A 16,280-nucleotide genomic window follows, 5' to 3' on the forward strand; every position below is an offset into this window, starting at 1 on the left:
TGTGGTTCAATTTGCCCCTATTGAGGGGGCTTCACCGAGGTTTTCTCTGAAACGCAGACTGCTTGAGTGGATGCGTGCTGAGTGGGAAACATCTGGACCCACCATCCACATGTGGACTCGTGGGCAGCATGCCATTTTCATGCGCTTTTAATTAGTATGGCATAAACATCTGAATTTGGTAGACCGTTAACAAATCATACAAATTTCCTTTCAGCAAGATAACTAGATGGCCTTAAGCAATGAATAAAACCCTTCAAACTCTGTAATCAGAGGATATTGAAAAAGCTTCATACCACAAGGCTGGAATCCTGAGTGTGGCCTGGCAGAGTGTCCTGTCACGTAGTTTACACAGCTCATGCTGTTAGAGGGGCAGTTTTTGAGGGGGAGAAAACCAAACGCTTTAGATCTTTTGCTGAATCATTTAAATATGTTTCTAAAGCAAATAAAAAACATCTGTAAAAAGGTAAGAATAATACTTAATGGTGCAGAGCCTCTCCTATTGTGCAATTCTTTGCTATCTCAAAGTTCCTTTGCAGCTCACTTATGATAAATGCCTTTTTGGGGAGGAGATCTGTGAAATGTGTTTTGGATGAAATTTCACAGTGCTGGCGGCTAGCAAGTTGAAATATCTTTGTAAGGTCACCAGTTTAAGGCTTAAAATCCTTTTTATGATTGAAAGTGCATATTTTACATTTAAAATTATACCCTAAGATACATTTTCAGGTTTCACTCTGGGACCTGTTTCCAGATCTTGGCAAAGGTCTCAAACAGCTCCCCTGTAGAAAGAGCTTTTTCTAACAGATTAGTGAGATGGAGAGAGCAAGGCTTACACTTATCCCTGTTTTACTCAAGACCATGGTAGGAGGACGGCAAAACAGTGTGCTCCTACAGAAGCTGAAGCCCGACACTCCTTACACAATCACTGTGTCCTCCCTGTATCCAGATGGTGAAGGCGGTCGCATGACAGGAAGGGGCAAGACCAGTAAGTGAACCCAGTCTCCCACGGCTTTTTTTTTTTTTTTTTTTTGCTGTACGCGGGCCTCTCACTGTCGCGGCCCCTCCCATCGCGGAGCACAGGCTCCGGACACGCAGGCTCAGCGGCCATGGCTCACGGGACCAGCCGCTCCGCGGCATGTGGGATCCTCCCCGACTGGGGCACGAACCCGTGTCCCCTGCATCGGCAGGCGGACTCCCAACCACTGCGCCACCAGGGAAGCCCTCCCACGGCTTTTAAAATAACGTTCACGGGGATGGAATCACATCTTTCTCTGGAAACCCTGGGGTGACACAGCCTTTTGCTAATCTTTTAAAATGCATGTTAATAATGATCTTAATTGTTTTTTAATTTCCTTACTTGGAGTCATCTGTCTCTGTTCAAGGAGAAAGACGTTTATTACTTTCTAGGATAAAACAAACAAAAACCGCTCAGGGGCCAAAATCTCTCTGGAGAGATGAGACATGTGTCAGATGATCACAGACATTCTTTCCCTTATTCAGGACTGCAGCAAATATTTGTGGGGTGGGGAGACATCAGTGAACCTGTGTTTTGTGAGCGCTGGGTTGTTAGGACCACACTGTGATGTGCTTTCCGTGCATTTCAGAACCTTTGAATACCGTGAGGAACCTGAGAGTGTACGACCCTTCCACCAGCACTTTGAACGTTCGCTGGGACCACGCAGAGGGCAGTCCTCGCCAGTACAAGCTCTTCTACGCACCCACAGCAGGCGGTCCGGAGGAACTGGTACTTATTTCCTGTAGGGAAAAAAAGCACGTTTGTTTTAGCTGTAGCCGAACAATTGCAAAGTGGAGCTAAAGAGTTAACCAATTTACCTTAGTGCTGAAGAAGTTCATATTCATTCGGTAGGACTTGACAGAGGGTGGTAGGTTGGTGTCTTGTGCCTGGGTGATCAGGGAGTTTTTGCGGGGCGTTGGGGCTAGGGGAAATAATCATTTCAGGGAGTTCTGAGAGGGAGCCTGGGGTGAGTGCAGAGAAGTCTTCAGAAACTCTTATAACAGTCCGTCTGGGGGTGCATCATTACATCCCAATATTATAGAACTTGCTTCTTGGTTTGGTCTTGAGTTAATATTTTGAGTATTATATTATTCGAAGTATTATTTCTTTTACAAGTTTTTCAAATCAGATACTTTACATTTTATTAAAATCTTTAGGTTCCAATCCCTGGGAATACCAATTATGCCATTCTTAGGAATCTGCAGCCAGATACCGCATACACTGTTACAGTAGTTCCCGTGTATTCTGAAGGTGATGGAGGACGCACATCAGATACTGGAAGGACATGTAAGTAAGAAGGCAGAAAAATATTGCTTTTTCATGATACGTTTTGCTTTTCCGTGGAAAGGCCATATAGGCCCATTGAAGAAAATTTGGAAAATTCCTGATAGAGCAAAAACATAAAAATTACCCATAGTTTACCATCCAAACGCCACCAACTGTTAATATTTTAGTGTATGAAATAAAAGGTTATAATGGCATTCTTCTTCTGAAATGATAATTTCAGGATTTATAAATGTGTGTGTAATCACCAGTATTCCGTTTCACTCACAAAAGTTCATGAGCTTTGCTTTGTGCCTTATAAATTTGTGTGAAGCAATGTTTTGTAATTGGCTTTCGTAGTGTCAATTGTTGAAATCTGTTCGTCACATTACTTGATCGCACATTTCTCTGGTTTGCTGATGAAGTGCTTTCTGGCGCTGAAAATCTGCGTGCTTTCATTTGCCATTAACATCTTGAGAAACCAGCGTATAGTGGTTTTACAATTCTTTCTAGTACTGCTTAAAGGCTTTGGGGCATACCTATAAATATTTCTTTGGCTTTAAAAATACACTTGCTGATGGCTAAAAGAGAGCAAATACAGATGACTTCTTTTGGCAAAAGATGAGCGGTCTGGAAAGATGATGTTATTGGCTAAACTAGAGTTTGGGGTTAATACATGGATTTAATTTGCATGTTTTCTAAGTCCCTATTGGGGCAGTTAACTGAGAACTGAGTGTATCTTTTCTCCCTCCTTTTGCCTTTTCTTTTAATCACAGAAGACATTCGGTATCTATTTGTTGAATGAGAAGGAATGAATGGGTGAATGTAGCTGATGGAATTAGATGGCTTCATCGGTGTTGTCAGTTTTCACCTCGAAGGCAGAGCTATAAAATCCTCTTCTCTCTCTCTCCATTACCTGTGTTGGAAAACTGAAGCTTCTTGTCCCTTGCCCCTTGTTTGTTTATGGCCAACCCAGTGCTATTATCGTACTTTCACTAGCTTGTTTTTATTGGCAACAACTTTGCTTCCATATAGACCAAGGACATAGTTGGCTAATTTTGACTACATTTGGATTTGCAGAATTTTCATCTGCTTTTGTGTGTAGATAATTAGAAGTTTAAGGAGGACAGTATTTTATCCTGTTAACAGAGTAGAAGTTTTGGAGAAGTGATAGCAAAAGCTTGACATATATAAACAGATGTAAGAAATATGTGTTGGCTTTTCTTTCCTCAGTGGTGAGAGGGCTGGCAAGAAACGTCCAAGTGTACAATCCAACGCCAAACAGCCTGGACGTTCGCTGGGGCTCGGCGCCGGGGCCGGTGCAGCAGTACCGCGTCGTGTATTCGCCCCTGGCTGGCCAGAGACCCTCGGAATCTGTAAGTCAGGCTGTTGTCGTAGAGCTCGACAGAAGAATGCTGTAGATTTTACTGTGCCTCCTGCTTTAGTTGCTGGCCTGGAACAATAAGTCAGTTGGTGTGGTACCTACCGGGTCTCCTGGAAACTTCCTTTCCTGATGAGCTAAGGCTCAAGTCTGTGTCCTGTTCGGTTGCCTGTGAGGATGCAAGCCACGGGCCTGCCCATGTGTAATGCTTAAATGATTGCTTTTGATGAACTAAAGTAAGTGTATTAACTATAGGGTCAGTTAGCAAAAATGAATTTTGGAAAAATGCAAATTAGCTATATAAGTTAAAAACCCCAGCAGTGGATGCAAATCATTGCTAGACCTTGTCAGTCTGGGCTTTTGTTGTAACATACACGTCTTTGTTATGAAAATACCTTAAAGTTTGCCTTCATTGGCTCTTAACAAGTTGCCCAATCTATCTTCAATCCCTAGTACTATGCAGTTTTCTAAGTAGATTAATAATTTTGAGATCAGAAATTTCTAATTGGACAAGGGATAGAACACCTATGGGAAAGTAAATTTATAGACTAATTTAATTTACAAGTCTTTACCAAAATAAACCAAAATGACAATGAACAAAGGTAAACAAGTGAGGAGCGATGATGTGTTCTGTAAGAATATTGATTTGTATGTCCCTGTGTATGGTACGACACATTCAGACAGTACTGCCCTTATCCATTGCATGGAGTAGCTCTCTACTTTTACCTGTGTGTGTGTGTGTGTGTGTGTGTGTGTGTGTGTGTGTGGTCCCTTTTCTTATGTGTATCTAACATTCGGGATGCTTTTGGGTAGCTATCATGAGCCCTGGATGTTGTATTTGAGAACCTTTATCATGAACACAAATGGGAGACAGTTGAAGTTACTAAGCATCAAGTATGAACTAACTTTTTTGGAGAGGAAATTTCTGAGGATAAATTGCCCTCAACAGTGTGGCTTGGACAGATCTTACGAGGTAGCACAGAAGGTGGTTTCTGCTGTGCTGGGCTCAGCCTTTTACTGTAAACATTATGATGCTGACTAATAAAAGACTCGGTAAGCATTTGGGCTGTGGTCAAGCAGAATCTGGTGTGTCCTCCCTTCCAGATCGTGGTGCCAGGAAACACCCGCACGGTGCACTTGGAGCGGCTGATTCCGGACACACCCTATTCCGTGAACATCGTTGCCCTCTACTCCGATGCAGAGGGGACTCCCAGCCCCGCCCAGGGCCGCACGTGTGAGGCGGAAATCCTTTCTCCACCGGGTTCCCTTGTGACTTGGGGCAGGAGGCCTGGGGGGTGGTGGTGGTGAGTGAGGAGTGTGGGGAATCGCCTCTACCTCGTGCAGGTGAGGGGAGCGCTGGGTTGCCCACAGTCACGTTCAGCCTGGAACCCTGGGCCCACGACTGCCCTCCCAGCTGAGTGACGTCGTTTGGCCGTTTTCTCATCTGGTACCCCAGTTAAGGAGGGGTTTCTTCCCTTCTTCTGCCTGCGATGGGTCTTCTCACCAACTGGGCACTTTGGAAGTGTTAGGGCGCGGCCTCTCTGTTTCATTAAACAGGAAGTGCTTATAGCAGTTAAAATAATCCCTTTCTCTCCCAGTTTGTACTTTCACATTCAAACCTAGCTCTCTGTCACCGGAAGTTCAGCATGTAATCGTAGCTCTGAATGCAGCACTTTCTACTGGTTATGGTTTCACATTAGAGCCGTAGATGTGTATTTCATCATAAGGGAGTCGTGAAGTACCGGGGTACGGTTACTCTGCCCTGGGTCCCGTTCTTTCATGCCCCTCCCTCCACCCCTGTGTCCACTATGGTCACAGACAGGAAACTAACTCTGTTGTATTTATTTATTTAGTGCCACGAAGTGGACCAAGAAATCTGAGAGTCTTTGGGGAGACAACCAACAGCCTCTCGGTAGCCTGGGACCACGCTGATGGGCCGGTTCAGCAATACAGGATCATTTATTCTCCCACCGTTGGTGACCCAATTGATGAATATGTGAGTTGGTTACTCATTCATTTGAGCATTTTGAAATCTCTTACCCGGTTGGAGGGTGAAAGGAAGCTTTCTTCTTTAGGAAGTGCTGTGATTACAGTTGAGTCTTTCTCTGATGTGATATTGGGGCCACCTGCACGATCAGTATCTTTGGGCTCATTTCTCTTCTAAACACAGGTTGAAAAATTATCTGATCTCATAAAAATGTGTATTTCTAACTATCAATACCATAGGAACTGAGTCGGTGAAACATGATACCTATTATTCTGAGCTACCTAACTTAATGTCCGAGTTATGTGACTCTAAATCTTAACTTTTTTTTTTTTTTTTTTTTTTGGCGGTACGCGGGCCTCTCACTGTCGTGGCCTCTCCCGTTGCGGAGCACAGGCTCCGGACGTGCAGGCCCAGCGGCCATGGCTCACGGGACCAGCCGCTCCGCGGCATGTGGGATCCTCCCCGACTGGGGCACGAACCCGTGTCCCCTGCATCGGCAGGCGGACTCCCAACCACTGCGCCACCAGGGAAGCCCCAAGCTCCTATTTTTATTAATCAGAAACCCATGTAACTGCCATTTAAGAGTTTCTGATCAAGATGGGATAAGCGGTATTACCACACTTAGTTTGCCAAAGCAGAGAAGCTCCTGCTTTAGTGTTTATTCAGCCTTGCCATGGACAAATACACAATTTCCCATCACTTTCTGGAAACATTAAAGATGTAATTTCCCTCCCAATTCACCATTTGGAATTAGGGGACTCCACGCTGGAATTCATGGTTTAAGTGATCCCTGCTTTTTGTAGAAGCAAAGCATAGAGTTGGAAGAGAGACTGAGAGGTCTGTCTGGTTCATTTGCTCTTCGTGGGGGCAGCTGAATGTATTTTCCATTTCCTCTTTTTCCCCTAATTAATATTAGAAAAACTGATACTTTTTTTAACATAAATTTATTTATTTTACGTTTGGCTGCGCTGGGTCTTCGTTGCTGCACGCGGGCTTTCTTTAGTTGCGGCGAGCTGGGACTACTCTTCGTTGCAGTGCGTGGGCTTCTCATTGTGGTGATTTCTCGTTGTGGAGCGCAGGCTCAGTAGTTGTGGCTCGCAGGCTGAGTAGTTGTGGCTCACGGGCTTAGTTGCTCCGCGGCGTGTGGGATCTTCCCGGACCAGGGTTCGAACCTGTGTCCCCTGCATTGGCAGGCGGATTCTTAACCATTGCACCACCAGGGAAGCCAAAACTGATGCTCTTGAGGACAGAAACTGAGTCCGCTTTTGCTCCCCAGTGGGCTCCCAGTGTCTGGTACCACACCTGGCCCAGGGTGGGCACAGGGTGCACATTTGTGGAAGGAGTCCCACGAAACTGACACATATGGAGGAGTGGGGAAGGAAGGGAGCGCAGTGGTGCTCAGTCACGTGTGTGGAGGTGCTGTACGAGATACTGCCTTTCATCCTCACGGCTTCCATCCTTCCTTCTGAGATGCTGAGCCACAAGACTGGGAGGTGGCTGATGCGGGATTTGAGCTGAGACCTGCCTGACTCTAAAACCATTTCCCTTGCTGCACAGTGGTAGACAGTTTGCCTCGCCCTGAGCATTGTGCAAGAAAAAGAAACGATGAAGAAAACGCTCCTGTTTATGGGAATGCATACAAAAGTATTGATCTGGAAGTCCTCTAGCTGATGATAACTCATAATTTAACTTCCCCTGCAGACCACTGTCCCAGGCAGAAGAAACAATGTAATGCTACAGCCCCTGCAATCTGATACCCCATATAAAATTACTGTTATTGCTGTTTATGAAGATGGAGATGGTACCCATTTGACAGGAAATGGAAGAACTGGTAAATGTCTTAAACCTTTTATAATCTTTAAATTTGGTAGTATTTGAGTATACACATCTCAGACACTCCATTAATACTGCATTAATATTTGTATTAGGTATTGAATCTTGTCAGAATGATATGACAACGGAATGTGTTATTAACTTTTTAAAGGTCCACTGAAAGAAGGAAAATGAGACACAAATCTGCATATTTTGCTTTGCTTGAGATAGTTTTATTCTTTGGAAAACAATTGCTTAGTCACTGAATAATGTTTTAGTTTGTGTGGTATCAGTTAAGGCTGTAGCTGTTAACTCAGTCAATTAAGTGTTCAGCAAAAAAGACCCCATCACCGTAGAATCTTAAGTCATGAAAAAGAAGCAGGATGATTGGTAATCATCTTCTGTCTTTACAAATTTAGCTTTTTTAAAAAAAATATTTTTTCTATTGTACTAATGGATTACCAGGGTTCAGGCCCCTTTTCTAGCCTGCGTGGGTAGCAGTTTCTTATGGTTTAGATCAAAAGTTCTCTAATTTGGTTGCTGGAATCATCTGAGGACCTTTAAAAAGGCTTATGCCTGTACGCCACCCCGAGAGATACTGATGTTAATGGTCTAGACATGGTCCAGACCTGCTGAAGTTCTAGTGCGCAGCCAAAGTTGAGGGTCCCTGGCTGAGCGTGAAGGTGGGCTGGGCCATGGGTCTGCTGGGTTCCGTTACTGGGAGACATGGGTAAGACACTTTTCCACCTCGTTCAGCAAAAATCCACTTAAGTAACATGATTTCAGTCTCCTTGCTACACTTAGTTGCCCAAACTCTTTTTCTACTTAAATGATCTTGACAACATTACAGGATTTGGGAGAGGTAACATTTGAAAACTCCTGAGAGAAAAGCAGGACCAGAGTGTCTCAGCTCAGTCTTTGGAGGCTGAGGAATTTGTATATTTATTGACACCTGTTGTCTACAGGACTGAGTCAACGCAGACTCCATCTAGCGACTCAAGATGATTTTAATTTAACAGCTTCCCATTTTCACTCTTCCTTTAGGTTTCAGAATATATTTTGGTATTTTTCTGGAGGAAATGCTGTATTTCAGAATTCTATGCTTAATCAAGAACATACAAAAATCTCTACTAGATCTTTAGTTTTCTAGGAAGGGCCAAAGCCACTTCTGGCTTCTCTTGTAAAAAAGTTTTTGAAGTTAAGTCCTTATTTGTGTAATGCTGTGAATAAAAACTCAGTGGCTGACTAACAGGCTACCTCACAGCATTGATCTAATAGGGGATAGAGTTGGGTAGTACTCTGGAGGTGTGAGGAGTTACTCTAGGTTATGTTGGTAGAGGTTATAGTGGTGCTGGGGAAGAACCTCGTTTTGGTCACTAGCTAGCTGTGTGGTCTTGGGCAAATCATATCTTATTTTTGTGATAAGATGGTTGGATTAAATAGTCTATAAATCATTTTTTTGGCTCTAACAATCTGTGATCTATAACATTCAAAACAATGGTATGAGATCTCTTTTACTTTTTATAATTCTGAATCCAATTCTAGAAATCACCGGTTCCTGAGTCCATTTGATTTGCTGTTTGAATTTGGAAAACTACTAAGCTTTCTGTTGAACATTTCAAGACCTTTTAATTGTTTTCTGGAGCGGGACAATATGGGATATTATTAATTTGCTCTCATGAGGCTGCACTGTCAATATTCATGGTCAATACTCATAAAGTTCTGTGCTCTCTCCTCGTTTGTCAATAAAAGGTCAGTAACGTGTGCCAATATTTGTTTTCAGTGGGATTACTTCCTCCTCAGAACATACACATCTCAGATGAATGGTATACGAGATTCAGAGTGTCCTGGGATCCTTCACCGTCTCCCGTTCTTGGATATAAAATTGTGTATAAGCCAGTGGGTAAGGAAGCACCTTTATCATCTTAGAAATGCATTGGAGGGTTATTTGTGCATGAGGGTGTTCTTTGTTGCATCCCCCACGATTAGATTCTCCTGATAGCTCAGTTATCACATCAAGTCCTCTCCTACCAGAGGTAACGTTTCTGGAAATAGTATTTAAGCCAATGCTCTAAAGTATCATTGTTACTATGGGTTTAGATGCAACTCCCATTAATCTGCATGGCAAAAACGTCTGATCTGGTTCATAAAATTGCACAAATTGAAGCTGTGATCAGACAACCTATATGTTATTATGATTGTGAAAGAATGAGTACTTAATTAGTATAAACTTGTGTATTTTTCCCATTAGGTCAAGGTATTATTCCATTTGGGGCATGTGCATTTTAGTTTATTCACGACAGGCTTTCTTTTGGCTTCCCACGGACACTTTCACCTAAATGGACATCCCCTCTATTAAATTATTCGCCATCTGTGTCTCCATCTTCTGTCTATATGTTTAGCAAAATGGAAGCAAAATACTTTTATAGTAAATTTGCTGGGGTATCTTCCATGCACCCAGGAAGGATGTGAACTAGAAAAAAATAAAGGAGAGAAGGCAAGTGTAAGGATATGTGAGCCTGTGTAAGAAATGGAGAGGGAACTTCAAGGTGGAGGACTTTCAGTAACCACACTGCATGGAACGGGGTGGGAGATAGACGTTCTTAAATCATCTCTACAACAGAAAAATGTTCATTGAGCACCCAGTATGTACAAAGCACTATGCTGCAAACTGCAGCTTAAAGAAGAGGCTTGAGAGTCTAGAGTAGTTGATGGTGTGATGATTTATTCGTTAAAGGAACAGTAATTACAAACCTGCTACATTCATTAGTACACATGCTAGCTACTGTGCTATGCTTTGAGAATAACAAGGAAAAGGATTCGGTCTCCGCTTCCAGTTTCGTATTCACCATGTAATGCAGCGGGTGTTACGGGGAGCACGTGCATGAGGGCTATGGAATTAATGGTGTTCATACTATCATTTGAGTATAAGTTATTTGATTTTAAGAAAAATTTGAGACTAGGAATGACATATGTCTATGTATTTTTGTGATTGTTATTAAAGGTTCCAATGAGCCCATGGAGGTCTTTGTTGGAGAAATGACATCGTACACGTTGCACAATCTCAGCCCCAGCACCACCTATGACGTGAACGTTTACGCGCAGTATGATTCTGGTCTCAGTGTCCCTCTGACGGACCAAGGCACTACCTGTGAGTCACGTAGCTTTTTGTGGTTGTAAGAAAAAGTGTAGTGTAAATGACCAGGTCCTTCTGTTTTAATTTTCTTTCTTTCTTTTTCTTACGCATGTTTCCTCGGCCTTGAGTAGGTAACTCTTTTGTGTCCAGCTAAACAAATACTTACGTCATATAATCAAGGGTACAAAATGTATAATGATGAGATATGTTTGTTTCATAGAAAATACATTTTGAATTTTAAAAGATAAAAATTATAAAAATTATGGTTTTATCCATGTGGGATGGTATGTGGTTTTTCCCTGACATTGGATGTTAAACATATATTCCCTAAATGTATTGATCTAATTGAAAGTTTTCCCATAAATGCCATGATGACTGATTCAGCTTGCAGGTAGATTTTGTTATCATCAGTGCTTTAATGGCTATTTGAGGACTTAGCAGATAGCCTTTCAGAAAATTTTTTTTATTATTTTTCATGAGGTGTTGTTGACATTCATGGCGTGGAGAGGGGCTATAGGCAGACCTCGTTTCATTGCACTTGGCGGATGCTGTGTTTTTTTTATAAATTGAAGGTTTGCGGCAACCCGGCACGGAGCAAGGCCATTTTTCCATCAGTATTTGCTCACTTCATGTCTCTGTGTCACATTTGGTAGTTCTTGCAATATTTCAAACTTTTTCATTGTTATTATGTTCGTTATGGTGATCGGAGATCAGTAATCTTTGATGTTACTATTGCAAAAAGATTGCAATTCGTTGGAGGCTCAAATGATGGTTAACAGTTTTTAGCAATAAAGTGTTTTTAATGAAGGTATGAACATTATTTTTTTAGACATAACACTATTGCACACTTAATAAACTACGGTATAGTGTAAACATAACTTTTATGCACTGGGAAATCAAAATATTTGTCACTCGCTTTATTGTACCAATATTTGTTTTATTCTGGTGGTCTGAAACTGAACCTGCAGTATCTCAGAGGTACGTCTGAATGTGGATTTTCCTTCCCTTGAAAATCAGTCATAGAAAGGGAGGTCGGTTTTGACAATACCATGTTTTCGTGTTTGTTTCACGTCTGTTTCTTATGAAGAAACAATGTGAGACTTTAGTTTTTTCAGCCACAGTGGAAGTTTTAAAATTGTGCTGTGATTAAAAGTATGCTTTTTTTTGCCTTTATTTATGAAGCAAATCTATTTATTTCTGTCCTTCTTTTGTAGTATATTTGAATGTGACAGATCTGAAAACTCACCAGGTCGGGTGGGATACATTCTGTGTTAGATGGTCAGCTCACCGGGCAGCCACTTCCTACAGGCTAAAACTAAGCCCTGCAGATGGTACGTGTGCAAAAAAATGACCTGGAGCACATAGTAGCTACATTTAAAACTTCAGTAAAGGTGTCATTCTATTTATAAAATGATGTATCAGAATGTCTTTAAAGATAATTGCTGGTGACACTGGCATTTTTCCTCTGCTGTCCTAATCAGGAACAAGAGGACAGGAAATTACAGTGCGTGGATCAGAAACCAGTCACTGTTTCACCGGCCTGTCACCAGACACTGATTATGGCGTCACTGTCTTTGTGCAGACACCAAATCTTGAGGGACCAGGTGTCTCTGTCAAAGAACATACTAGTAAGTGTTTGAGTAATCCGGGGAGTCTCTGTAAGGCTTCAGAGTAGGATGCCCTGGGTGTGGGAGACATAAGTGACTCCTGTGTGACACTTCTCCTTACGAGCGGCAATAGTGACATGATGGCAGGTCCTTGAGGTGGCGTCTGCAGCTGGTTCAGCACCTTTATCTGCAGCAGATCCGTGCTGCCCTGTTAGAGCTGGCGTAATTGTAAGGAATGACCTAAAGGAGGGAGAGCTGGCTCTAGCTGACAGTGAAAGGTGCACATGGATCCGTGTTGGTGACCTCTGCTCATCTGACTGTATCTGAAGGTCTTACGCTCTCCCTTTGCATCTGGGCTTTGCTTCGTGCTGCTGTAGTCAATGTTGAGTGACTACCAATGGTACCAATTTTGGATAAGATAGGATTCCCAGTATGTCAGTGCCCATGACACTTGATTCGTTATCGAGGACTGAAATGGCTCTAAAAATTTACTTCCTGAGATATGAAATGTGCACATGTTGCGTTTTTCTAATTATTCTTTTTAATTCTAGCTGTAAAACCAACAGAAGCTCCTACAGAGCCGCCTACACCTCCTCCCCCTCCCACGATTCCACCAGCCCGGGAAGGTAAGTACAGCCATTAGGCAATGCATTCAGCCGATCGGGATTGATAGCCTTCTTACTTACGCAGTTGATATAGAACATATCTGACCTATTATTCCTGCTAAAGAGTTTTTCAATTAAAGGCAAAGATTACCAGGCATTTGCTCTTCTGCTCCAGGCCCATTTTAGTGTGAATAAAACCAGTCATAGGGCTTCCCTGGTGGCGCAGTGGTTGAGAATCTGCCTGCCGATGCAGGGGACACGGGTTCGAGCCCTGGTCTGGGAAGATCCCACATGCCGTGGTGCAACTAGGTCCATGAGCCACAACTACTGAGCCTGTTCTCTAGAGCCTGTGAGCCACAACTACTGAGCCTGCGCGTCCAGAGCCTGTGCTCCGCAACAAGAGAGGCCGCGACAGTGAGAGGCCCACGCACCGTGATGAAGAGTGGCCCCCGCTCGCCACAACTAGAGAAAGCCCTCGCACAGAAACGAAGACCCAACACAGCCAAAAATAAATTAATAAACAAACCAATGAACCGACATTAAAAAAAAAAAACAAAAAAACCCAGTGATAAACCGCTCTGCCTCTTCAGCTGGAACTCTGTTTCCTCGATTTTGCAGATGAAGGTCTAGGGATGCCTTAAATAATCCATTGTCACATGGAGGGCATTTCTTTCTTGTGGCTGCTGGCATCAACAGGCACTGGGGACCTTTTGGGCTAAATTTGCAGCATAACCCCTGGGCCTTTGGCTTTGGAATTCCTGGCTTCTGACCTAAGAAGGGCCCTGGATTACACAAAGCTAAAATATTTCCATTCACCAAGGTTGGAGACATATTTGTCCCTTGTAGTAAACTGGTAAAAAGACATAGACTGAGCTATTTAGATTGGTCTCTCAGTAATTTGGGGCAATGCTCAGTGCTTCATCAAATTAAGTTTTAGCTAATTAACTACTGTTTTATTCTTTTCCCACATTCTGTTTCCAACATTTAATTGAAAGTATTTTTCTTTTCTCTTAGAAGGCTCTAGAATGTTATGGTTATTAAGCCTATTAAAGAAGTAAAATTAAAAATTAAAAGTGTATTATTATAGGATAAAATAGTAGTGTGTTTCTTTAGACTGTTGAAAGGAATTCAGTAAATATTTTTGGCTTAAAGACATGTTAAGCAAGACGAAAAGACAACCCTCAGAATGGGAGAAAATATTTGCAAACAAAGCAACTGACAAAGGATTAATCTCCAAAATATACAAGCAGCTCATGCAGCTCAATATCAAAAAAAACAAACAACCCAATCCAAAAATGGGCAGAAGACCTAAATAGACATTTCTCCAAAGAAGACATGCAGATGGCCAAGAGGCACATGAAAAGATGCTCAACATCACTAATTATTAGAGAAATGCAAAACAAAACTACAATGAGGTATCACTTCACACTGGTCAGAATGGCCATCATCCAAAAATCTACAAACAGTAAATGCTGGAGAGGGTGTGGAGAAAAGGGGACCCTCTTGCACTGTCGGTGGGAATGTAAATTGATACAGCCACTATGGAGACCAGTATGGAAGTTCCTTAAAAAACTAAAAACAGAACTACCATATGACCCAGCAATGCCACTCCTGGGCATATACCCAGAGAAAACCATAATTCAAAAAGAGACATGTACCACAATGTTCATTGCAGCTATTTACAATACTGTTTACAATAGCCAGGACATGGAAGTAACCTAAATGTCCATCAACAGAGGAATGGATAAAGAAGCTGTGGTACGTATATACAATGGAATGTACTCAGCCATAAAAAGGAAATTGTGACATTTGCAGAGGCATGGATGGACCTAGAGACTGTCATACAGAGTGAAGTAAGTCAGAAAGAGAAAAACAAATATCATATATTAATGCATCTATGTGGAATCTAGAAAAATAGTACAGATGAACCTATTTACAAAGCAGAAATTGAGACACAGACGTAGAGAACAAACGTGTGGACACCAAGGAGGGGAAAGGGGGTGGGATAAATTGGGAGATTGGGATTCAACATATATACACTACTATGTATACAATAGATAACTAATTGAGAACCTACTGTATAGCACAGGGGGAAAAAAAGAAGGTACAATCTGTTTGTAGGGCATATATTAAGTTCACCTTAAAAATGCATTCCACTATACAGTAGGTGCAGACAAATACTGTTTGATTCCAGTTAAATGAAGTACCTAGAACAGTCAGATTCGTAGAGTCAGAAAGTACTTTGGTAGATGCCGGGGCAGGAGGGCAATGGGGGGTAGGGAGGGGGAATGGGGAGTTAGTGTTCAGTGGGGACAGAGTTTCAGTTGAGGAAGGTAAAAAATTAGGGAGCTGGATGATGGTGAGAGTTTCACAGCAGTGTGAAGGTACTTAGTGCCACTGAACTGTATAGTTAAATGTGGTTAAAATAGTATTTTTTATATTATGTGGCTTTTACCACGATAAAAAAACATTTTAAAAAATGGATCATAAACCCACATATAATAATTAATCTATAAACCTTTGTGACCTGAAATTAGGCCAAGATTTCTTCCATATCACACCAAAAATGTGAGCAAAGAAATAACTGATAAATTGTACTTCATCAAAATTAAGAACTCCTCTTTGAACAACATTAAGAGAATGAGAAGACAAGTCGCAGATTAGGAGAAAATATTTACAAATCACATAATCTGCTAAAATACTTATCTCCATATTACATAAATAATTCTCAAATCACAGTAATAAAAATACAAACAACCCAATTTTAATAAGTGAGGAAAAAATCTGAAAAGACATTTTACCAAAGAAGATATGTGAATACTCAGTATCAGTCATTAGAGACATGCAAGCCAAAACCACAATGAGACACCACTACACCTATTAGAATGTCTAAAATTAAAATGACCACGTGTTGGCAAAGACGTAGAGTACCTAGAACCGTCATACGCCGCTGGTGGGAATGTAAAATGTATAACTACACTGGAAACAGCTTGACGGTTTCTTAAAGTTGAACATAAACCTACGGTACCACTCAGTCATTTCATTACAAGGTGCTAAACCAAGAGAAATGAAAGCATATGTTCCCACAAAGACTTCTACATGAATATTCATAGCAGTTTTATTTGTAAGAAAAAAAAAACCAGGTAATTGGAAAAAAACAGGAAGTGACCCAAATGTTCATGAAAAAGTGAAATAATAAGCAATAATGGAATAAATGGAATTCTTCTCGGCAAGAGAAAGGAACAAGCTACTGTTAAACACAACAGCATAGATGAATCTCCAAATGATGATGCTGGGTGCAAGATGCCTGAGGAAAAAAAAAGATACTGTCTGATTCCATTTATATAAAATTCTGGAAAACTCAAATTAATCTATCATGTCAAAAGGAGATCAGTGATTTTCTGGGGATGGGAAGGGGTGTGGAGAGGACTGACAGGGAGAGACTATTATAAAAGGACACCAGTGAACTTTTGGGGG

The 16,280-nt window shown here is 41.8% G+C and overlaps 1 protein-coding gene across 1 annotated transcript in view; it reads left to right on the forward strand.

The window, feature by feature from the left end:
- The window catches only part of COL12A1 (collagen type XII alpha 1 chain), a 111,762-nt gene that overhangs the window by 59,143 nt on the left and 36,339 nt on the right, over positions 1–16,280 (forward strand). The window contains exons 32-43 of the mRNA XM_060167334.1: positions 853–982; positions 1,602–1,741; positions 2,170–2,299; positions 3,509–3,651; positions 4,761–4,890; positions 5,510–5,652; positions 7,345–7,474; positions 9,239–9,358; positions 10,460–10,606; positions 11,806–11,922; positions 12,073–12,219; positions 12,750–12,824. Coding sequence (XP_060023317.1) covers positions 853–982; positions 1,602–1,741; positions 2,170–2,299; positions 3,509–3,651; positions 4,761–4,890; positions 5,510–5,652; positions 7,345–7,474; positions 9,239–9,358; positions 10,460–10,606; positions 11,806–11,922; positions 12,073–12,219; positions 12,750–12,824 — 1,552 coding nt within the window. The remainder of the gene's footprint in view (positions 1–852; positions 983–1,601; positions 1,742–2,169; positions 2,300–3,508; positions 3,652–4,760; positions 4,891–5,509; positions 5,653–7,344; positions 7,475–9,238; positions 9,359–10,459; positions 10,607–11,805; positions 11,923–12,072; positions 12,220–12,749; positions 12,825–16,280) is intronic.

This window comes from Lagenorhynchus albirostris, chromosome 12 (assembly GCF_949774975.1).
Source record: "Lagenorhynchus albirostris chromosome 12, mLagAlb1.1, whole genome shotgun sequence".
Classification (NCBI taxonomy): Eukaryota; Metazoa; Chordata; class Mammalia; order Artiodactyla; family Delphinidae; genus Lagenorhynchus; species Lagenorhynchus albirostris.